Source organism: Crocodylus porosus, unplaced genomic scaffold (assembly GCF_001723895.1).
Source record: "Crocodylus porosus isolate Cpor-Errol unplaced genomic scaffold, CroPor_comp1, whole genome shotgun sequence".
NCBI lineage: Eukaryota > Metazoa > Chordata > Crocodylia > Crocodylidae > Crocodylus > Crocodylus porosus.
This window is the reverse complement of record NW_017728931.1, coordinates 48,405,353-48,429,926: the sequence shown is the minus strand read 5'-3', so window position 1 is coordinate 48,429,926 and position 24,574 is coordinate 48,405,353. Positions and strand designations below refer to the sequence as shown.

Here is a 24,574-nt window from a genome sequence, read left to right as displayed (position 1 = left end):
GGACAAAAAGCTACGTGTATAAACGCCACAATGCCTCTATTCCTCATCTGTAAAATGGAATAATTCCTACTCTTTCCCAATCGTCTCATTGGTTCAAACTGTCAGCTTTCTGAGACTGAAGTAATTTCTTACTATGTATTTGTGTAGTTCATAACATACCATATTTACATGAATATAAGATTACCCTCAATAAGTAAATCCTATATATGGAAAGTGTAGAAATTTGTTGTTTTTTTCCAGGTATAGAATCTAGTTATTGGAGGTTTGTCTTGAATACAGCAGGGAAAATAAATTTGGGGTATCAGAAAGATCCCTTGCCTTCTGCCCCCCTGCTCTTGCCCCACACTGCAGCTTCTTTCCTCATTACTGTCAGACCCTGGTCTTTTTTAAACTGCTGCAAGTTTTTGCATAGGTATTCCATAAACACACTTTTTAAGAAGTACATTTATACCTAAATATATAGTAAAAACTATGCAAAATATTAATCCAAAGCCAACAGGGTTCATGATTTACCATATAGTTCATTGGGCTGGGTCTGAGCAGAGTCAACAGTGTTGCAAGCCATGGTGACCCCAGTATGATTTGGAATTGATCTGGCTAATTGAACCTGGAACATGAAATACATTATTTAAAAAAAAAAAAAAAAAAAAGGTAGCTTCTCATCAGTATGTTTGCCCAACGTGGGCCATGTGTTATATAGTCATGCCCAGTGTTGGCTGCTTTTAACCAACTTCATTACTGAGCACAAGCTGCTTTTGGCACCAGTTTAATGATTGGCAATATATTTAATGAGGCTTCTTTGTATGCAAATAAAAGATGAGGGATTTTTTTCACGGTGGTGATTTTGCTTTTGTGATTGGTGATTTTGGTTAGGGCCCCTAGGGCAGTGGTTCCCAAACTTTTCCTTAGCATGACCTCATTTATAACCCCATTTCCTCAGCATGGCCCCTGCCTCCCAAACCACAGACCCCTGCATCCACCAGATACTCCTTATTCCCCATCCACAGCCCCCTGGCTCTGCCAGTGCCCTTCACTGCCTACCCATAGCTCCCAGCCCTGCTGGTGACCCTCAATCACAACCTGCAGCCTCCTGCCCCCACCCCAGCTTTGCTGGAGGGGGCCCTCAGCTGCCAGGGCTATGGGACCAGGGCCAGGGCTCACAGCCTGCTTGGCCCTCCCCAGCAGTGCCCAAACCCCGGCTGCAGCCCACAGGAGGCAGCCCCTGCTGCAGCTGGAGTGGAGTGCTGAGCCCGACTCCCCCCACCATTCCCCTCTGCCTGTAGGCAGCACGGCCAGAGCAGAGCTTGTGGGTGGGGAGGATGTAGTCTGCCCGCTGTGGGCACTGGGCTCCCCATCTTACTGCCTTCCCTTTGGGGCCTCCATGACCCAGCAGATGAAACCCCAGTGTGGGAGGGCGGGGAAACTCGGCGCCACTACTGGGAGCCCAGAGCCAGCCACGCTCCCATTGTAAGGTGTCCCTACCTACCCAGCAGCGGTGGTGGTGCACAGCTGTGTCCCCCATTGCTTCCAGGTGGGCAGAGGGCACCTTGCTTTGGTGGCGCAGCTGACATGGAGCTCCCACCAGAGGCACTGAACCTGCCTGCCCTGCTCTGCTGTGGTGGCCCATGGTGGGGGGAAGTAGGGTGGGGAGCCCTGAGCCTGCAGCAAGCAGCCCGATTCCAACCCCACCCAACTCACAAGTCTAGGGGGCACATCCCCCCCCATGCCTCTTTCCTCAGGAATGCGCAGTGTCATTTTTTATCATTGTAACTCCAAGTGGGGTTGCAACCCCAAGATTGGGAAGCACTGCCCCAGGGTCTACTGCATTATTAATGGATGCATCCAGTGCCTCAAAGGTATGCAACCGTTTCTAGACTGCACCATACCTATAAAATAGATCTCAGGGCACTTACTCATGGAGTAGCTGTTTGCACTTTTTCCCTGATGACTGTTTGTGATCAATATTTGTCCAACTTGGGAATCCTTACTCGCTGTAGTGGGGAATTTGTAAACATGGAAAAAAGTGAGGTGGGGGAAGAGGGTGGTCCAGGGAAGCCTCACTCATTTTCATCCATTAAAAAAGCAAACCAAAAAAATGTATCCTCTCTACAAACACCCTTGCTCCCTTTATACAATAATGGGAGCTAGAGGGGTGTCTGGGCATTCCGTAGCCTACTTGCTAGTATCCTGGAAACTGTCTTCTTTTTTCCAGTCTCAACCCCTTTTATGGAGGAGACAATACGGACATACAGTGAGTGCCTTGTGCATCGCCCGGGCCCCCGGGCCCTTTGACACAAGGAATTCTTTGAGTGGCTAACCTTGTTCCGTGAGGTCCACCATCCTCCAATCAAGAGAGATGCAGCCTGGCATTTTCTGGGTTGATTTTGGAGGAAATTACATGCTTTTTTTCCCAAAAGGGAGATTTAAAAAAAAAAAATTATTTAGATGTAAAAGAGAGAAATTGGGTGATTCCATAATTAATCCTTTCATCTTTTGTTTTATTCACTTACTTCTTTTCTTCTCTTTTTCTTTCCTTTTTCCTTCCATTCTTCTCCTTCCTTTCCATAGGGATATCTTGTCTTACATTGTCTTTAGTTATTTGTTCAGGGCTCCATTGCAGCTTAGAAGTGTGGGATGAAGAATGAAGCCTTGAAGTTCTTGTAATAAGAAATGGAAACCTAATAAAAACTAGTTTGTTGGCTGGGATGATGTTAGATTCTTGATCCAAAGCCTACTGATATTAATGGAAAGACTCCCAGGAATTTGCTGATATAACATGGTGATTGATGCCCGTGCCTATGTCCCACATGATTTCTATTTTATGAGGCTTGGAACCCCACCCCTCCCCCATTTTGACTTGATACATGTCTAGGGAACAAATATCCAGACTGCTCTTCAAAGGTCCCTCGTAGGTCACAGCATTCATCTTGTACAATGGTCTTGTATATGCCTGTATTCATTCAGATAGCCATGGGATTGAGACTCTGGATTAATACTTCTCTTCTGCCTCACCAGCCTTTAATCTGGTCATCTGAAGGGTCTGCACCACTAATTCATTCAGGAGTTTATTAGAAAATGTAACCAGCACAAACTTAATTTCATGGTCAAGAAAGCAAAATAAATACAATGGTTTGGGATTCTCTTTACATTTTTAGGTAAGAAATAATGATTTTGGAATGAAAGGACAATGCCAGGAAAGTCTTTTACAATGCCATTCCTACCTGGTAATGAATCCGCATGGGCTGCTGTCTTTTTGCCTCAAACCTTTGGGTCTCCAACTTGAAATGCAGCCAGTAATACAGCACTGATTCTATTGTCTTTGGGCTACCACTGGAGTGTGGTGAACCCCCAGAAGCACTCATTTCCAGGCACACTGCAAGAGATCTTAATGTTATTTCATATAGTAATGCCATTCATACCTCTTGTAAGCTGCCTTCAGGTATGTTTCTGTAATTTCTCCTTGGAAAATATTTCATAGAACAGACATTTTACAAGATGCCCTGAAGAAGCCCCATGAACTACGACATCCTCTCCTGTACAAAACGGGGCGTACCCTTTCAAGTCAGCTAACAGACTCATGGAAACAGATTTAAGGTTTAGAATCGCTGTTTCCTCCTCGCCCTGTAACACGTTTCTTCCTACTGTCTTGTCTTTCACGAGCAGGCATCTGGACATTGCCACCTATGGTTCAGGAAGATTTCAGGGCACGTGATAAACCTGGCATTTGGCAATGTGGATTGTATTAAGGAATCCACATTGCCCAATTTCTGACATTTCACCTGTCTAACATTTCACTTGAGCAAAAGTCTCTCTAAGGTCCTCTTTAGGTGACCTTTTGCAGCTAGACATATTGGGCACAGACAGAAGTGACAATTTTTGCCCTATCTGGCCCCTGAAAATGCTCTACAACTGTGACCAACCAGAAGTGCATGGCTGCAGAGCACTTCAAAAGGGCCTGATCCTGTGAAAATTCAACCCTTGTTGCACGAGGATTCAGATGAAGATGCTCCAAAGGAGAGTGGCTTCAGTAACTTCTGTCTGTGCCACCTTCTCAGTCCTAGCACTGTTTTCAGAATTGGAGTGGGGAAAGGGACAGGAGGGAATTTTGGTCTGGGGCTTTTTCAGTCAGTGCTGGAGGGTGGGGTAGGTGGATTGGAGGCCCTCCCTCAAGTGGAGGGAGCCCCCCCACTCCAATCCACCCTCCCACCCTTCAGCATTAGCTGGGGAACCCCCAGAGGGAGTTCCCTCTGCTCCTTTTCCCCCTCCCATTCTGAAAACAGTGCTGGGCCTAGGAGGGAGGAAGGGCATTGCTCAGGGAAACCAGCTGCATGCTGGCAGGCAGCAGCTGGATTTTTCACCCCCCCCCCCCACCTCAACAGGAAACCTCTGTTCAGTTGGTGGGATTATTGTAACTCATGATGCTTCCTGAGAAGTGTCATGAGTTACAATGGGGAGCTGCACTTCTGTCTGCACCTATCAAGTGCCTTGGTGTCTCTGGAGCACTTGATTTCTGTGGTTGATACTGCAGTTCTTAGTGGCTGCTGCTTTCCACCATAAAAAGCAGCATAAAAAGAGAAGACAGACCTTAAGAGTGAGACTACAAGCTGTAGAGGGGAAGTCCTTTCCTGGATTCCTTTTGGAGCATATTGACTGGTTGAGGAGATGAATGCTTAATGTACCTTTACTTTTATTTTCATATAAACCCCAAAGTAACCAGGCAACTTTAAACGTGTATTGGACATTCATGACCACAAGGAAATCAGCAGTTGGTCATTATCAATGGCTGATCCATGCTGCCACATTGCTCAGGAAAAAACGTTATGCCTGTGTGCGCTGGAGAGTTGGTCCCATTCTTGTACCATGATCAGCGTTCCCTCTAAGCTCCGTGGCAGCAGGCGCGCTCATGTTGCACTGCCAGGCGGTGCGCCTCTGCAGCTGTGCACGCCCCATGGCTTAGAGGGAACGCTGACCATGATCACACTCTGCTTCAGCTTCAGAGAGGCTAGCACAAATGTGTCACAGGACAAATAACTTGTAGCCCCTGGGAAACTCCTCTAGGCCACCTCTCCTTGGCAAAGGGAGGCTCTCCATGGTTGCCCTGGCAATTCTGAATCCTTGCCACAATGCAGCAGGGGCATGACTTAGTCTTAGGCAGCTCAGAACTCTGTTCTAAGCTGGCACTGAGAGTCATCCGACTTTCTGCAAGCCCTGAATCAGGTAGTAAACTGCCTCTGAGGACCTGTGCCAGCACAGGGACAAATTTAGCCCTAACTGTTCAGGCAGCTGAGAGCTGTGTTGACAGTCCTGTGCGAGCAGGCTCCTTGGAGATTGCTTTCGTAGATTTACTCAGATAAAAGACTCACAAGAACATAGAGGCATGAGTACTATACAGCAGCTTCTAGTGAAATGCGCTCTACGTGTACTGTACTGAAATCAGGGAGCTGCTCAGAACTCTCGGGCCTTTCGTTCCTGTCCGCATGAAGGACGTGCCGTGTATCTGACTGGGGAAAAAGCACCTGCTTCCTCCAGGCACAGTCACTGGGGGGTGCTTCAGCTTTTCCCAGTGGCTCTGAAAAATGAGCTTCTAAGCAACTTCCTTTGAGTTTGAGGTTTTTAACATGAAAATCTCATCTTTGACTCTTTAATCGCACAAGGACTGAAGAAGAAATGAGCATTTATGTATTTTCAGTGACCTCCTACCCAGACAATGCACTGCTTTCCACAACATTGCAGCATGCTAATCACAAAGAATGATGCATTAAGGGGATTTCTTTTCAAAGCAGAGGGCATGCACTGCAGTATTTGTTACAGGGCTTCCTTTCCTGCTGCTAGCAGTGCTGCATTTCACTGTTTCTTAGCACCCGAGGGTTTGTTTTGCTAGCTTGGATATACAGTTCTTTCTATCCAAACTATCTGTTTACATACTAATTTTCTGAGATCACAGAAATAGCATCAACCAGCCTAAACCCTATGCAGCCAAACAGAATGCAGCAGTGTTGCTAGCTGAATTTTGCATGCTTCACGATGAGAGGCAAGCCAGTCAAACCGGTGGTCATTGCTGTGCACTGCTGTGGGGTAAGGAGGAGTTGGCTTGGATAGTTGCCAGCTTGACCTCTCCGGACAATGTAGTGGAAGTAGCCTGCACAGTCTGGGGCAATGGAAGAGCCTTTGCATTTTTTTTTTAAAGTGGCTTCATTGGATAGTCAAGACATGGCTTTGCTCAGCCTAGCTCTGTGGTTGGTCTTATGGGTTCAGTCCCTGGCTGTGTCACAGACTGCCTGTGTGGCTGGATAACCCTCCGCTGTCACACTTATGACCAGATTTCAAAAGAGCTCAGCATTTAGTAGCTCCTGTTGTTCTCAATGGAACATGGATAATGATCATGTGTTGTAAAAATCTGGCTTTTAATCTCTGTCAGATAAGGGCTACCATCCTTTCTCCCCAACCCTTTGTCTTAGGTCTTTGGGAAGAGGCCATTTCATAATATGTGCAATATCTAGAAAAAGGAGGCCGTGAATGTAAATGTGCCCTCAAGGCACTATTGCAGTATAACTATTATTAATTCCCACTTGACTGAGATTTCAGAGGCTCGAGGGTAAGACAAGTTGCTCTCACTTTAGTATGATAGCATCTTTTTTATACAAGGGCCCAGAAAATACCAGCTGTAAATTAAAAATGCCATTCAATAGATTTCTGAGAAGATTTGGCAAGAGGTGTTTCATTCTTACCCTTTGCAATGTCAAAATGATGGGCTGAACAAAATATTTGGCTCTGAATTATTTAACACCTGTAGTCTTCAGAGACCTTTAGAAACAGGGTAGTTCTCCTGGGTCTGCCTTTGAAAGAAAATGATATATTGTCTAGTTAAAAAACATGACCTAGACATTGGAATATGCCAGGCCATGTGGAAATAGTGTCTAGAAACAAAGGTCGCACTGTATCTTGATTAAGATGCCTTCATCCTATGCTATGAATCCTTAAGATGGAGGTGCCTCCTATATTATCTGAAAACAAAGTAATATTGTTCCAACCAGGGAGAGGTTTTCACTGGATGGAAACTAATTTCCTGGACTAAGCTTCATCACTCTGTACTGGGTAGAAGACTTTGTGGTTGATCACACTTCATTGCCAGTTGAAACAAAGCATTGCCAAGGAGTTAAGTCAGCTGGACATGGCAGTGGAGAGGTCAGAGGAGGGAGGAAGTATTTTTGGTAAAATGTTGGGTAAGGAGTATGCATTGTGATCCTGCTAGGAATAAAATTGTAAAGTTGTACAATTGCTCACTATACATCAAACTTCATGCTATTTCCTATGGCTTCATCTAACATGGATGTTGGTTTCTGAAAAATTGCTAATTCCAGCAATATTCATTTTACTTAAAAATGAGTACTATTGCTAGGGCCAGGAGCAGAGCAAACTAATTAAGTATGCTTACTGTACCCATTATGAAAGGGGTTGAATCTGTTTTGTCTAATTTTTTCCCTATACAATTGTCATTAGCCCAAGGAGGTTCACAGATAGCTAAAACCCTGTATTTTGCTTTGAGTTGGAATTGTTAAAGTCTGCTAGGTTGGTCCCACTTGGCTAACTTATGCCACACGGACTTCTGTTCATAGTTATGATAAACAGAATGCAGATTGTTAGGTTATCTGAGGAAGGGGGCCTGATATCATCCTTGAATACTCAATTCAGAGTTCGTCAGAAAACTTTTCACATTTTAAGGGTATTTTTTAAACAAAATGAAAGCTTTTACAACCCTAGTTTTTGTTTGGGGAGTGGCTTTTGAGGGAGGGACAGGACAAGGACAGTAAGTTGTTCTTACTTTCTGCCCTCTGCCTTTTTTCCCCACTAGAACAATGGTGTTCAACCTCCAACCTACAAGCCAAATCCAGCCCACAGAAGCCATATCATCTGGCTCAAAGGGCTCCAAATGGGTCTGGAAATGTGATAGTTGGGAGTGGTGGCAGTTGTAAGTACCGCCACTCCCTGACTGTCAAATTTCCAATTCCTTTGGGCCAGATTACGTGGCCTTGTACATGGGGCAGGGCCCTCAAGCACTGGACTGGGCCTACAGCCCAGATCTGACCCATGGACTGATCCTGGCCTAACTCATCTGGCCCATGGGGCTGAAAGGTTGGGGACTACTGCAATAGAACAAGAAAGGGGCAGAGTAAAATGGGTGGGCAAGCATTGTCAAAGGTGGTGGTTGGGGAGGAACTGCTTTTCCTCCACCCTTTCTTTCTATCGTAAGTTTTACCAGTTGGAAATGAAAGTGCTGAAAGGGTTATTGTCTCTCTGAGAATTACAGTGTGGTTTCAAACGGGCAATAGTGGGGAGAACCGTTTCTCTTGAGATGCCAAGCTACAACATGGGAATGGTTTTCTATTTAGATGATTTTGAGAACAATTTTAAGAATAATTTAAAATCAGTATTTTTCTATAGGGAAAAAAATACGTTGATACAACTTATTTCCTCATGTGGGGGTGGGGAATGTTTAGTTGGAAATTACCCATTCTGTTCTAACCAGAGCACAAAAACAAACCCCTGAAAAACCAAACCCTGAATAGAAGGTTTTATGCAGCATGTGCCTGTCCTGTACTTGGTGTAGCAGCAGTATCAGTCCTTCCGTTTTATGAGCAGGAGCATCCTTCCACTTCCCACCATGGTGCACTGAAATTCTGGTGGCTAATAGCAGAGATACGATGACTTTCTGATGCAAATGTAGTTTACCAATGTTGAAGAAGAAAGCCGTTCTTAACGGACATAGTGAGCTTATGTGTACTGCTGTTAAATTAATAGCAGAAAGCCAAGCAAAATGACTTTGGAAAAATTTCTCAGACAAACTGTAAAGAGAAGCAGAGGAAGAGAGGAAAGAAGGCTTGCTTACTGTTTTAATTAAGATGATAAGGTTCCTCGTTCAGTATTGGAAGAAAATTAATTCTTTGTTTTGTGGCAGCTTTGCTGCCTTCTCTCTTGCAACTTTGTACTCAGGATAGAGAGTCCATAATTGGACTCAATGAAGGCTTCACCAGTGGTCAAAACTATTGCAGTGTAAGGTGCTGAAATACTATGTTTTTTAACTCGGGGGGGGGGGGGAGCTTCAAGCCTTAAAGGGAACTTCTGATATGGTTTTCATCTGGTCTGGCAGGTTTCTCTTAGAGAAGAGAAAGTCAAGGGGAAATGGGAATTACGAACACATGTTGTAAACTGGCTGGAAATCCTTTAACACAAAAGGAAACAAAGCAGCAAAACAATATTTGATGAGTTGACTTTCTTCCCCACCCAGTCCCCGCCCCTTCCCTCCCTCCAAAAAGCAACAAGAACAAACAAAACAAATCCAAAGTTTCTTTAACTATATCCACCTCTCTCCCTTCCTCTGCAGGGCCAAATATTTCCAGGGGAAGAAGGTGAATGGAGAGTTTGAGATCCGAGTGGAACAGGTCAGTGGTCCTTGATGCCCTCTGTAGAAAGGGCTCAGATATGTGGTTGACACCCTGTACATGCAAATGTTTCTGGGCATCAAACAGAATGAGCGGAAAGGAGGAGGAATTTCAAACCCTGTCCGTTTCTCAGAACTATAGAAGCCAAAGATGAAAATAGCCTATTGAGCCACCCAGTCCTTCTTCCTGCCCTGCCGTCTTCTACTTTTGAGTTAAGTTTTAAAGATTTCCCGTGGCAAGAATTTCTCTACTTCCCTACTAAGGATTCCCTGTGGTCTAATATGCGCCTGCCAGGGAGTCTTGAAATGGAGCCCTGTAACAAGTTGGCATCCTGGGGCCGGTCTGATCGCTGGCCCACATACTTGTCTCAGGGCTAACAGCCCACCTGCCTCGCCTGCCATGCCTTTGACTAATTGGAAGTTATTACGCAGGTGGGAGGCTGCCCATTTACTTGCCCTGATGCCAAGGGCCTATGCATGGCTCTGAACCTCCCCTTATACCATGTCCCATGCCTCATAGATGGCATCCATGGCCTAACACCCAGTCTAAGCTTGTTTGGCCTAACACTTGGCCTATAATTCACTGCCCTCACATTAGGACCCATGCTCCTGTGCTCTCACACTGGGTTCGCAATCCCTGTGCCCTTACACTGGGGTCCCAGCCCCTCCCTATCTTCAGGCTCCCTGCTCAGCTTGGGAACCTCTTGGTCCCTTCATACCCTTGCCTCAGGAGCTTCACACCCAGCTTCTTCATGGGCTCAGGGCCCCACCTCCTGTGAAGCCTCACACCTGGCTCCTTTACACGCCTCAGGACTTGCTGTGAGCCTAGGCCCTTGCTTTGTTCTTAGGGTCTGCTCACGTAGTCTTTCCCCTCCACAGGATAACCCGCAAGGCAGCAGGGGCTGAGGGTTTCTGGTGCCCCATACTTGCCCTTCACTGGGGAGGCATAAGTGTGGCATTTCCTGAGGACTGCCCTGCCACCAGCAATCCCACCCCACTATCCAGCCCCAACAGGGTGTAGTTTTAGGTCATGCCCCAGAACTAGGAGCCTCCAGCCATCCCCATAGTTCTTGCCCTGTACCTCCAAGATGTTCTGAGCAGTAGCTCCATCCGGGCAGTGTTCTCTCTCTGGCTGCTTGCAGCAAACTTCTGGCTCCACAGATCATTGCCTGCTTTTATCACCAGCAGGTGGGCCCTGCTCCCAGTCAGGCAGTTGTGCCCGATTGGAAGTGCAGCTACCTGCAGGCTGCTCTGCTGCTCCCATACCCCTGTGCTCTGTTACAAGTCCCAGTCTTGGTTGAGTGCCCCAGTCCCATCTGTGGTAGTAAGCTCAGTGCTACCCTGAGTACAGATAATAAATAGAAGGAATAATTTCTCCAAACAATGACAAATGAAGCAAAATGGAGAAGTTGAGAGGTAGACAGTACAAAAGAGCTTCAGTCCTGCAGAAATAAGGGCCATAAAACTATCTAAATGGGTTGATAAAGCCAATTAATATAATTTAAGTAACTAGGTAGTTCCAGGATTTCCAAAGTTTAGAATTATTTTTAAATGCAGAAGTTTTAAACTTGTATCTAAAACCTCTCCCATGGACACACTGAGCTCAGAGACTTTATGTGGTTGCACATGAGAAACCATCTTTGTGTGTGAGACCGTGTCATTAGTATGAAACACTAGAGGACAGTTTTCTGCACCAGTGATATGCTGAATAACTTATGTTACCAGTGCTATGATATTATGACTGCTGCTTCTTGTTATTATACTGATGCCATGGTTCTTGGTACCAGTCATCAGTAGTAGTAATCCCCAGCTTCACTTCCCAAACTTAAGGCTTTCTTCTGAATTCCACTTCCAGTCCTGTTTCTAAAAATTAACTCACATATAGATCTTCTTTTTCTACAAAAATGTTACTTCTCCTACCCCCTAAATCATTCCCTTTATTTTTCCACATTAACCCATCTTGCCCCTCAGTTTCTGCATCCTCCCCTCCTCCTTTCCCATTCCTTCTCCTACACAAATATATATAATTTCCTAAAAAGCAAGTTGGCTCCACTGGTACTGGACAGTCCACACGCAGAAATGGAGTCCCATGACTTCCGTATTTCCCACGTGAACAAATTGAGAGCAGTAACTATCTGGGGACTTGTCACCATTTCCAGGAACCACCCTGAGTCTTTTTTACTTCATCTCTTGAAAATCCTTATTTGGGCTGTGTGTTCAAGTTTTGGTGCAAGAACAACAGATTCCAAGAAATAGTGTGGGGCTCTCACTATGAACACCATTGCAAGCTAGCATTGCTTTCCCTGCAAGTTACCTCACTGTAACCCCTTTCAAATAACAAATGTAACAGCAGCAGCATTACTCAGAAATAAATTTTTCTGGTCAAGAGGAAGGTCCCAGAACAGAGAACAAGCTGCTTTTTCTTCCGTATCTGGAAATTAAGCCCTAGTATAAAAGGCTGTGAGCTATTCCCTGCTTCATTGGCCCTTGAACTCAGAAGCTATCACCAGTTTCCCTAGTTAGATTGTTGTCTAGTGAGGGAACTATAGAAGTGGCATTGTTTTTAGGCAGTCCTTGAATGTGACCTCAGGCCATTTTGCATATCAGTAAGGCCAAGAGAGGGGCACTTATCCGTTCAGACTCTACACTCTGTGTACTTTTGTCTCTACTCATCCCTTCTGGAATTCAGTGTTTCTCACTGCTGCTTTTTTAATTCTTTACTCCCTCCTATAATCATCTCTTGCTTTCCCCCCTCCTCTCTATTCCTTATTTATGACCTTTCAACCAAAAGTATGGTGGGACACTTCTTGGAAGCTTTTCCGATACTAAACACGTGAAAGATCTGGATGATAGAAGACTTTTTTGTAGTGCAGCCTAGAAAGCCCACAGGAGTGATATGTATACAAGTAAGACCCAAAACCTTCTCTTTGAAACTAGATCTCTGATACCAGTGCTGTTACAAAATGAGAAAAGTCTGGTAATGAAATGGCATATCAGGTATTCCAGGCATGCTGTAATGATCCCTAACTAGCTGATCTGAGTAAAGATCACAAGATCAAATATTGAGTGTTGTGGCTCTTCTGAAGTCATTTGGACCGTGTTGTGTATTTGTTCACGTGTTATTGGCCAGAACATTTTTTTCCAGCTCACCATTGGATCACACTACAAATTTCCACATAGCATTTTGCTGGGCAAAAACTTAGCTGTTCTTAGGAGTAATGCTTTTTTTAATTGCAAAAACAGATTTTACCTGTAGCAGTTAAATCTTTATTTTTTTTTCTAACAGTGGAAAGTGTATAACATAGAAATGTTTAGCACATTTGTAAAATAGTATCAGAAACAAGGCTTTGGGGCATATGATGTAGTTACAGCCATTCTTCTGCAATGTCGAGAAATGGGCTTGAATCTAAGGAAGAGCGTGCCTCGCTCACTGCTCTTTCTCTTTCATCTCCATTTCTGTTAGATCTTTCTTCTTTGTTAACAAGCCCTATTGGCAGCTTTTTGGGAAAAGAGAAAGTACAAACTGATTTTTATGTTAAGTCATTGCATCATTTATTTATAGTGGGGTGAGAGTGTTGAAAACAGAACAGTCGCACACTTTCAACAGCTGAATGTGAGCAATCTAATCTGCTCAAACACCCCTATCAGCGTTGGGAGCTGAGTCTCCTTCTGGGAGGCTGTAGGTCTTTTTGAGCATATACTTGTATGAAAATAGATCACATTCTCAGATTGTTTATTGTGGAAATGAACTACATGACCTCTGCAGCCCCTAGTCCTTCTGTCTTCCCTTCCCCCAGGCCCTTCTCTGTCGGCTAAATTTATTCCCACTGGCATGGAGAAAACAGATGTTCCATTCACTGCCTAGTTCTGATGAATACAAGCAGAAGGATGGTGACGGGTACTGAGATGGTGGGTACTCTCCAGTCCTGTCCCATGGCCTCCAGCCTTTCAAATCATGGAGTGATATAAACACACAGATTTCTTCTTTTGTTTTCTTCTCCTCAATGTAATGCCCTAAAATGATTTACTGAATACTTTAATAGGATGTCTAAAATTATACATCTCTGGGCACACCTGTATGCCCTTTATTTATGCCCTCCCAGGAAATAATTATCTTCTTAATTTCTTTTGGAGACTGAATAACTGCAAAGCCAAGATCCTGGAAACTGAGAGAAGAAAGAGAGTATGGTAGAAGTAAATAAAGTGTTGCAAGTAGAAAAGGCGGGGAGGAGAGTGGTCATTTAGAATGCTTAAAAGATCCAAAACCAGTGGGCACAGGTGACTGTGAGAGCTCCAGCCTTGGGCCCCACTTGCGTGGTGATACAAAATCACTTTTATGTCTTGGTAGCTGGGGGCATTTATATCTCAAATACATCTGGAGAACTTCAGCAATGCCAGAAACTTATCATATGAGCTGTTCCACTTCCGTAATATCCTTCTTCCTTTTAATATTAGTAATATTTATGGATTTGGGCTTTTCCAGTGCAACATCTGCTTCCAAGGACTCCTTTCTCTCTCATCATCTTGGATGGCAGAGCAATTGGTGTGGGAATTCAGCCAATACATTGGAAGTCACTGGCTTTATCTCTGCATTTTGGATCTCTAGAGCATCTTTCATCCAGTGAGACATTTAATACTTTGTTTTAGTGTTTTTAAGTGAATCTAGTCCTGGCATCGGATGCTAACTAGTTCTTACTTGACACAACAAGGCAAAACACAGGCAACAATTATGCAAGCTTCCCCGTCTTACCCCATCAGTGTACTAGTCAGGTCCTAAAACTCTTCTCTTAAAATGGTAAGGGTAATTCAGTCTCCATGGTCACTAGGCTTCCATTCAGCAAAGGATTTAAGCTTATGCATACCTGAAAGCACTTGAGTCATCCCATCTCAGTTCAGCAAAACACTTAACTTGGCTTCAATGAAACTTAATCATATGCTTCAAATATAGCTCATGCTTAAGTGCTTTCCTAGCCAGGGCCTTAATCTTTTGCCTTTCTGCAACAGGGGAGGCCATTGTGATTATATTTAGTTATGTATACATTTTTCCGCTAAGAGTCTTTCTGCAATAATGGCATTCAGTCAGAGTTGATCTAACTCACGCTTGCAGGTAAAAGCCTGTTAATCCTATTCCCAGTGTCCTAGACCTAAACCATCTAATCCCTGATGATCTATCTTTCAAAAAAAACAAGACCTCATACTCAGTTATTGCCAATCCCAAACACTCAAAAATAATGAATCTGGCTCCAAACTCCAAAGTTTTGTTTAAAAATAATGAGGTAATACATGTTGGGATCTTTTTGTTTACTTTATCTTTTCTGTTCTTGAGACTTCACGGTGCACTTCAAGTTTTTTCTCTGTAAATGCAAGAGCTAGAAAAGTCCTTTTATTTTTTTTAAACAATGAAGGCTGAAATTCCTCACTTAATAAAAGGATCTGGGGCTTTAAGAATATTGTAAATCCTGAGAGAATTGGCAGCACTGTAATACATCTCTCTTAAATGCATTCTGTCCCTCCCTTGTTGGTTATTGAACAAGCAGTTTAGGGAAACCAAATCTGGTCAGAATCAAAGTAATTCTATTCATGCTAGACCCATCTTGGCAGTCCTATATGCATCTCTGCCTTCTGCTCAAGAGGGGATCCTCCTCTTGATTAGGTTGTTGAGATCTTGTGAAGATAGATGTTTACTAAGGGTGTGCGAGGCGGGCCCTATTGGATTTGGATTCACCCAGAATCAGGGACACTGTTTTGATTTGTTGACACTGTCAGATCACTGTCCCTGATTCAATTCAGCTGAATCTGAACACTCAATGCTGATTCAGAGAATCAGCAGTTTGGACACAGGCGCAGCTTTGAAAGTTTTTTCTACATACCTTGAGGTAGCAGGCACGGCTGGCAATCGCTGCGATGCTGAGACGTGTAGAGCGTCCCACAGAGGTGCAAGGCAGCCCTCCATGTGCTCGGCGGCAAACCCAGAAGTGAATTGGAAGTGCTTCGGAAGTATGCGGAAAAAACATTTCAAGTTGTGTCTATGTCTGAATCTTCGAATCTTTTCGAATCTCTCCAAATTAATTCAGAGGATTCCAATTCAATTCAGAGAAATTAAAGCGTCCTCGGATTCGATTCAGATTCAGAGATTTGGCCACCGAATCAGGCCAAATCTCTGCTGAATTGAATCAGGGGCCAAAGCTTCGCACAGCTCTAATGTTTACCGAGATAGTAGCTGTGTTGCAAGAACTGGTGCTTCAGGGAGGTTTAGCTGCCTGTCTTATCAATACTATATTTTATGGTGTGTAGGTCAACACTGTATAAATTGACCCCATATCTCTTGTACAAAAAAGTTAAGATATTTGTAGATCTGTTGTATAAATCAGAATAAATCAGTTAAATCTGATTCTACATCCATCCAGGTTTGTTTTAAACTAGTTTTAGCCATTTTGAAAGTGGCTTGTGTGCACTGAAGTTCTGTTGCATTACAAACTTGAGCTGTTTACCAATCACTTATGCCTGTTTATATGTAATTTCTGTCCCTAACCCATCTGAATAATATTAATCTAATAGCTTCTCTGCCATTTCAGTGGCAAGGCACAGTTGATGCCCTTGCCTCCCCTGATTTTTACCTGTGGCACATTACAGGGCATGGTTGGTTTTGCTTACATAAATTCTGTTGTGACTATCATGTATGAAGGGCTGGAGATGATGATTTTAAGGAGTCTTTGGAAAATGGTTGTCTACAAACAGTGGGAACTGGACTCAGTGCTCAGGGGCCCCTTGCAGCCTAGGTTCCTAAAATAGAAGAAGTCTTCTAACCGTTCTAGCAGTGAGGCTCTGGAATAGCTTCCCAGCATGTGCAGGGGTGGGGCAAAAACCTAACTACTTTTTAAGATGGAGCTTGGTTAGCTTATGGCTGGGCTTATATGCCATGGTTCCCTATGATGGTAGAGGACTGGATTTGATGACCCTGTCCGGCCCTTTCACTCTTATGGCCTGTGTTCATTCAAAGAAACATGGAAGAGAAAACAATGCACAGAATTAGCAGTAGAGATGGTGCAGCTTTTCCCTTACAAAACAATTGTTGCCTTCTGGCACATTTTACTTGGAAAGCTTCTAAAGCAATTTTCATAGATTCAGGGGCGTCCCTCATTAGTCCTTGCATTAACCCATGGATATTTGAGGAGGGGGAGAAGGGTAAAGGAAACTTGCTCAGGCAGACGGTTCACATACATTTGTAAATTTACATCTGTAAATTTTACTTCCTCTTCCTCCTCTACTATCTCTTCTTCCCACCATTTCCTGTTGTGAGGAGGTATATCTGTCTCTGTCTGATGCACATTCTTCTGGTATTGCTCATTCACTTCTACCCATTACATGTTTTATTTTCTGGAGGTCATTGTTCAGTGAGCTCCTGTATACATTCTTCAGAAAAGCTCTTGTGGTATAATGTTAAGTCTGCTAACAGTATAGTTAGGAGGGGTGATGCATTGTCTAGGCAGAAGAGAATTATAATACAAACTGTCTCTTTTGATTTCATTTGTATTTCAGTCCCTAAATGAGTATTTTAATTGATGACCTAAATGAGGATTTTCCAAAGGAGTCAGATAGGCCAAAGAAGTGTGGTTTCATGGACGTTCTATCTATTCTATCCAAGTAGATTAATTAGCTATTAATCTACATGAAGTTGTTAGTTGTTAGGTTTCATTTTGCCTGTTTGAAGGAACCCAACAAGAGAGAGCATTTTAATAACTGTTCCTGAATATCTATGCCTGCCAGATGTCACATTATTGCCAAATGGAAACATTCAGAAATCATGAATCAAGTCCCCCAAAAAACAATCAATCAGATTAATTTTCAAGAATTTTTTTTTAAATGACCTACTTTATTTTTATTTGCTACTTGCTTTTAGAGCCTGCAGGGTTCATGTTGTTGACCTTTTCTATGCCATCACAAGGGACAGAAGCTTGCTTTCTTTTAATTTAAATCTGAAATTTTCATGCACTCAGATCTTAAAGAAAAACATCAAGTATCACCCCAGTTGACAACAGTGTATGGCACTTAATCCTTACACACACTATGTCAGTGTTTCTTTTGTCTGCATGCATGTAGATTTATACAAGCAATATGGGATTTCTCAGTAGATGTACCTGGGAGTGTCTCAGCCTTCAACAGCACCTCTTTCATACTTTTTTCTTCATGCTACATTGGGTAATGCTTTTTAACCAGGGTGCCATGGCACTGTGACGTGCCTTGGGATCCTTTTAAGGGTGCCACATGTTAGCATTGTTAAGTGTGCAAACATGATCCACAAAACAAACTCAGAGGGTGATTGTACATGTGACAAAAATTGCTCATTTTTGCAGTTTAATTGAGTCCCGCTGTACATATGCAGGGGATTTTATGATTTAAGTGAGCTTGTTACATTGCAAACTAAACCACATCTGCATGTAATTTAGTTTGCAATATAATTATTTGTAATGTTGCAGCCTTTTTGATAGTTTGCCCCCCCACCCCCACTGCAGGAGAGGCAGGCTAAAGGCAGAAGTTGCAAGGGGCCAATTTTATTTTTTTTCACAGAGCCTGCCCATGTGTCCCATGGATGGTGGAGCAAACTGCTGGTGAGCTGAGTGGCCTGTGAGCTGTGGGAGGCCCTGGTCCTTCTCTCTGTGGTGGCAGCACCCCCCTGGGGCCACTGGGCGGGCTGTTAGTATGCCAGGGGCTGCCCCAGCAGCTCACATGGGCAGGCTCTGCTGGAAAAAAGAAGGAAAAAAAAAAGGCAGTCAGGTGGCCCTTTCTTTTTTGCAGGGCTGGCCTGTCTCTTCCACAGCTGGTGGGGGTGGTGAGCTGTGGAGGGCCCCAGTCCTTCCCTCCATGGTGGCAGCAACTCCCAGGGCCACCTGGACAGGTGGATGCTGCCCCAGTTTGGAGGTAGCACCCAGTCCAATCCAACTGTTCCCTAAGCCCAAGCTGGGGCAGCATCCAGGCTGCTAGCAATCCGCTTAGGTGGCCCTAAGAGGGAAAGATCAGGGCTGCTCAACCCGCTGACAGTTTGCCCCCTGGCTGTGGGAGACATGGTAGGCTCTGCGGGGGGGGGGGGGGGGCAGAAAAAGAAAAGGATCGGGCCCCTTGCAATAGCAGAGATGGAAGACCCTAAATCAGGGGCAGGCAAAATATGGCCCACAGGCTGGAGCCAGCCTGCAAGCGACTTTCATCTGGCCCATGGTGCACACTAATGAATTGTACCCCACCCAGCTCTTCCTCCCATGAGTGGGAGTGAGGCACCTACACGTGCCCCCCAGCGTACTGTATTATGCCTCACTTCTGCCCTCATGGGCAAAAGGGCTTGGCCCATTAGCACTGGGCAGGGCTGCTGCTGCAGGTTTTCCCAGTGTCCCACTCCCTCCAGGCATCAGGTATGCCAAGTGGGGGGTGGGGACAGGGCTGCAGCTGGGCAGGAGTGTGGAGCATGGGGCTGGGCTGGTGGTAGTGCAGACCTCAGCTGGGCAGCATGTGGCTGTGACAGCGGGTGTGTGTGTCGGGGTATGAGGACCCTCCCACACTCCCCCCCATGACGTGCAGCCCTGGCAGGCAGTGGGGGGAAGGGGAGGTGGCACTCGTAGTTGGTGCAGGTGCCTGACTCCAGCCATCGCTGCACATTGCAGTGAGAAGTGCAGCCCCCGCCAAGTTGTCATCTGTCGCGAGTGCTGCCTGTACTCGCAAGGCACAGGAGGGAAGCCCCAGGTGCTGGAGCTGGCTGAGGCATGGAAAGACAGCCGGCTCCAAGTGCAGTGCTGGCCAGAGCCAGGCACCAGCACCCTGAATATCCATGCCTGCTGCTGCACTATGGGGAAGTGCGGGGGGGCACTGCTCTCATCTTCCCTCACACCCCACAAATTCCACACCAACACCACAGTGTTGCCTGTATGGACTGCAGGAGAGGAGAGTGTGTTCCAGAGCCATATCTCCACAAAAGCCACACAACCCCCCACCACAGCCACCCCCCCACACCCTACCATGTACACGCGCACACAAATGCACAGCCCCTCACCACCATAAACACCCCCTACACCCCACCATACATACATATGTATGTATGCACACCCTGCAGTGGTGGTGCATAGGGGGTCCACGGGGAGGCAGCAGTTCCCCTGCAGCTGATCACACAGACCTGGAAGTGCCAGCGGCACGCAGCTGGCACTTCCAGGTCAGCGCGATGGGCTGCAGGGGAACCCCCCGACCAAGTAGGTGCGATTAGCTGCAGGGGGATGCCCCACCCCTGGTCACTGACTGGCCCCTGGGGTGGCACTTGCTCCCCCCCACCGTGCACATGCACACATTATAAAAGACTAAGAATTTATTTTTGAGTGGTTATGCAATTGCCTCTATATATAGTACACAATCACAAATCATGACAATTTTTTTTTTAAATAAAGTTTAAAGATGTTGTAGTAGATGTTTGACTTTTAGCATATGGGGACTTTTTTCTGGTTCTAAGGTGGCAACCCCCACCTCCCCCACAAAGAAGTATTTCTGGGGGTAAAAGGAGGGACATCTGGTCCCAAGATGGTGATGAGGGATCAGGGCAACTGTCAAGGGGCAGGGCTACCCATGCAACTCTCCATAGCTCACCAAATCTTGTTAAGCAGCCCTCCACCCAAAATAATTGCCTTCCTTAAATTGAAACAGCAGGTTTTTAATCATCCAAATTAGGGGGGGGACTAAACCCTGTCACATGTACAAGCACCCAGAGATTTCAAATAGGAGTTCATAGTCCTAAAACATGCTGACCTGTTATGGTTTCTCTAAGTCTTTTGCAATAGACAAATTGCTCTAGAATGTTTCTGTTGTTTCTCTGGTATTATCTAAGGGATGCCTCAAATCTAACAAAGAGTGTCTCAGGTCTAAAAATGTTGAGAACCAATGGTGTAAAGCAACATAAATAGCAATGGGAATTGGATGTGGTGAGGACACTTTTCCCCATGTGGGAGAAATGCTTCAACAGGGCTGCTGACACAAGTAAACAATGGGCACCGACAGAAGTGACATTTTTGTCATGCAGTTGGCCCCCCGAATAATGCTCTACAGACATGCCCTGACAGAAGTGCATGGCTGCAGAGCACTTTAAAAGTGACCAATCCTGCAATAAATGAACCCTCGTTACATGAGGGTTCAGATGAAGGGCACTCCAACATGGAGTGCCTTCATTAACTTCTGTTAGTGCCTGCCTGGGAGCAAGGCTGGCCTCGTGCAGTCCGGCTCTGCCCCACCCCACCCCACCCCTGGTGCTGTCTTCAGGATGGGAGGGAGTTCAGTTTGGGGTCTGCCCAACCTCTGGTGGAGGCATGGATTGGAGCCACCTTGAGGTGGTGGGGGGGGGGTTCCAGTTCACCCAGCCCAGCTCCTTCCTTCCCCTCCTCCTCCCACCATTCTGAGAACAGCACCACAGTGGTGTGGGGGCAGGGGACGGTGGTGCTCGGGGAGAATGGCTGCAGACACACAGTCATCTGCAAAGTGGAGCTCGATTTCCTCCCCCCCACACCATACTAACAGAGAACATTTGTTGGGTTGGGAGGGTCACTAGCTTATAGCACTTCCTGTTAAGTGCCATGAGCTACATAGGGGAGCTGTACATCTGTAAGCACCCAAAACAAATAATCTCTAATCCCACACATTTACTAAACATGTATGTACACATCCTGCTCACTCTTCTTTCTGCTCAGAAACTGTGGGCTGCTGAATCATTCAAAAAACCTTACAGTGGTACAGATAACGTTATTGTAGTGCAATTCCATAATTATGAATTGCTGGCTTTCAGTTATGAAAACCTGAAAGTTATTTACCACAATTGTTGGAAATGAAGGTACAAAATCAATATTGGATCTCATTTATTTGCATAAAAAAAAAAACACTTTTCTCAAATAGAGACCAAACACTTCAAATTAAGTGGGCTTGATTTTTTTGAGAGCACGTGACATAAGGAGATTAGATCTCTGAAACATGGGTGGGCAATTATTTGGGCCTGAGGGCCACATGGGGAGTTTTGATGAGCTGGTATGGGACAGATCAGCACCCCTCACCCTGCAACAACTCACCAAACTCCCTATGGGGCTGTGGGCAGGCTGGGAGTAGTAGTCAGGAGTTGGGAGGAATAGGTGAGGCTGAGATCACTGGGCCAGGTTGCAGGGCGATGACATCTCCAAGCTGGGGCTCAGGCCACAGGTCTGCTCCCTATATGCCCCTGCTCTCTGGGAGTGTGTAGGGAGGGGAAGGGGGCACTGCCTGGACACTAAGTCCCAGGGGTCCGCTATTGATGAGGGGAGAGAGGCAGGATGGGATATATGTGCAGCACAGCTTGCCCAGACGGTGTGGTCCACACTGCCTCCCTGGTGCTCTGCATGGGGCCAAGCATGGGCCAGGTGTTGCTCTGTACCCCTGTAACAGGAGTGCCGCTTTTGGAGCCTCGCTGGGCACGCGACTCCGGTCTCCTGCAATGGGCCAATCGCCCGCCTACTCTTTCCTGCCATGTCTTGATCTTGCTCATAATTGATGAATGGTTTAAATTAGCAGGAAGCTGCCCATTTTTGTGCGCCCCGATGGCAGGGGGCGCCATCTGCGGCTCCTTTTCCTCCCCTGCACCACAGCCCAAGCCTCACAGATGGCGTTGGTGTGATCTCCCTAGGGCCATGGCATTAGGTCCCGGCCCTTTGCTTGCCTTCGGGGCTCCTCGATGCCCCTTCCCCTCTTGGGGCTCCTCGCTGCCCCCTTACTCAGGGGCTCTACACTGACCCCTACCCCTGGGGCTGGGTCTACATACCCCCAAACAAAGCTGTGCCCCCACGACACTGCCCACTGCGCCCACTGGGCACCAGGAGTCCCCGAATTACTGGGGAGCTCCCGTGAGGCCTCCTTACACCCCTACAGCCTCACCCAGTCCTCTGGTAGAACAAAAACACAAACGCAAAGCCCCCAGGCTACAACATAAAACTAGATCCCTCTGGTCCAAACAATTAGAAACCTCTCCTTACCAGAGAGAGAGAAAGAGCGCTCATCCACCCTCAGCAGGGACCAGGGTGTCCCAATCATCCAAGCTCTCCCCTTGCCCCAGCTGAGTTCCTCCTCCTTTGGCTGCTGGAGGGGAACTGCCCTCCTGGCCTTCTGCCTGGGCTTAAGAAGGGCTAAGCTCCGCCCCTTCCTGGCTCTAGGCTTCCCTGGTTGCTAGGGCAACCAGCACCTGCACAGTCCTGGTGACTGGCAGCTGTGCTTCCCCTTTTCCGCCACTAGGGGTCTCTCCTGAGCCATTTCTACTCTCAGTCACAGGACACCTGAGAGCCCTGCGACAACCCCCTACCTCAAGAGTTGGTTCCTGCTCCTGATCTTACCCCTACCAGCGTGGCAGGCAGGTGGCTTCAGCCAGGCAGCTCTTGCCTCAGCATGTGGGTCTCTGGCTCCAGCGCCCAGGAAAGTGGCCAGGAGCTGAAGCCAGAGTGCCACGTTATGGGGCAGGAGCTACCTAGCTGAAGTTGTTCGCCCGCCTGGCCAAAATGGCACAGTCCAGCACAGCAGTTTCCAGCAGGCTGTTCCTGGTGCAGCTGCAGCTAACTGGGTGCTGGTTTGTGCCCCCTGCCTCTAGCAGTGGCCCCTGTCCCTGCTGTGCTGCACTGTACCCTGCTGCTCCCAGCAGGTGCACAGGGCTCTAGCTTCAGTTCCCAGTTGCCTTCCAGTGGAAGGTGGCCAGGAGCTGGAGCCAGAGCCCTGTGCACTGGCACAGGAGCTGCCTGACTGTAGCTGCTTTCCCAGAACAGCACTGTATGATGTGGTGCTGTGCAGTGCAGCAAGGACAAGATCTCTGCTGCAAGGGACAGAGAGTGCAGAGCAGCACCCAGCTGCAGCTGGACCAGGAACAGCACACCTGAAGTCGCATACACTGGCTATGGCTGGGCTGTGGGCACCAGCAGGAGCCCAGCACCAGCTGCCCCAGCATGAGCAGGTGGAGCTTGGTTTCATGCAGAGCACTTTGGGAGCAGCTATGAGCCAAATGTAGTCACCTGGTGGCCTGGATGCAGCCTGCAGGCTGTATTTTGCCCACCCCTGTTCTAAAATGACAACTCCTGGCCCATTTCAGAAGTAAAAACTGGAAGTCGAAAGGGCCCAAGACAAAGGCTTGTTTTTGTAATACACTGTGGTTTTTGAAGAGAAAGAAAAATAAATTAGCAAGGCGTTCTTAGGAAAAAGCACCAGGGCAAAAGGGTAAGCGGTATAGGGAAAAACGAATAGATGGAAATCTTGTCTGTTTTCTGAATCCTGCCTCGAAATAGCTATACCTAGTGTCAGTCTCTCAAAGTGACAGTTATTTCCTATAAAGTATTAGTCAGACTCAAAGGGTAAAAGTATGTGTGGTAAGAAAAGAGCTTAAGAGAGGGGAATAAGCAAACCCTCATGGAATATTTTAATGCTGTTCCATAATGTGTGTATGTATGTGTGTGTAGGTACGTACAGGCACAGAAAAACGCTAGTATGCATATGCACACACATGCATAAAATGTATGTATGTTAATGGATTTACATTTACATAGGCAGAGAAAGGCAAGGATTCTTTTATGATACTTTTTATTAAACCTTCCTCAGCCACTTGATGCCCAAACATTTGTCTAACAAGTCTCCCAACTATGCAGTAGGTTCAGTAAAACATATCACAAAAAATTCTTGCCTCATACATTTCCTGAAGTATCACAGCTACAACAGCAATCCAGCCCTCTTTTATGCATGTTCATACACACAAAAATGTTTAAGGTGTTCTAGCAACTCCCTAGGTAAAGATGCATTGAAGCTTGTAGATATAGCAGTATTAAAAAGTGGTATTTCTAAATTTAAATGCTGGGGACTACTGAACAAAATGGAAAACTTTATCCAAAAGCAAGAAAGGCTATTTATGAACTTTCACTGCCAGCTGTTCTGTTCAAGTGATAAGTGGATTGATCCTGAAAGACATCAGAAAAGAGTGTGAGACCCAAAGAGAACTGGAAGTGTTATGTAGTCAAAGCAAAGTGAGAGGAATAAAAGTTGCCAAGGATGATGGATGTGACCATTGCTTGCAGTGTCGATGATTGATTGATATGTAGTTGTGTGTGTGTGTGTGTGTGTGTG

At 46.0% G+C, this 24,574-nt stretch overlaps 1 protein-coding gene across 1 annotated transcript in view; it reads left to right on the top strand.

Annotated features, from left to right (window-relative positions):
* SYN3 (synapsin III) overlaps positions 1 to 24,574 on the top strand; it is a 310,184-nt gene that overhangs the window by 47,302 nt on the left and 238,308 nt on the right. Inside the window, exon 3 of the mRNA XM_019544808.1 lies at positions 9,383 to 9,440. Coding sequence (XP_019400353.1) covers positions 9,383 to 9,440 — 58 coding nt within the window. The remainder of the gene's footprint in view (positions 1 to 9,382; positions 9,441 to 24,574) is intronic.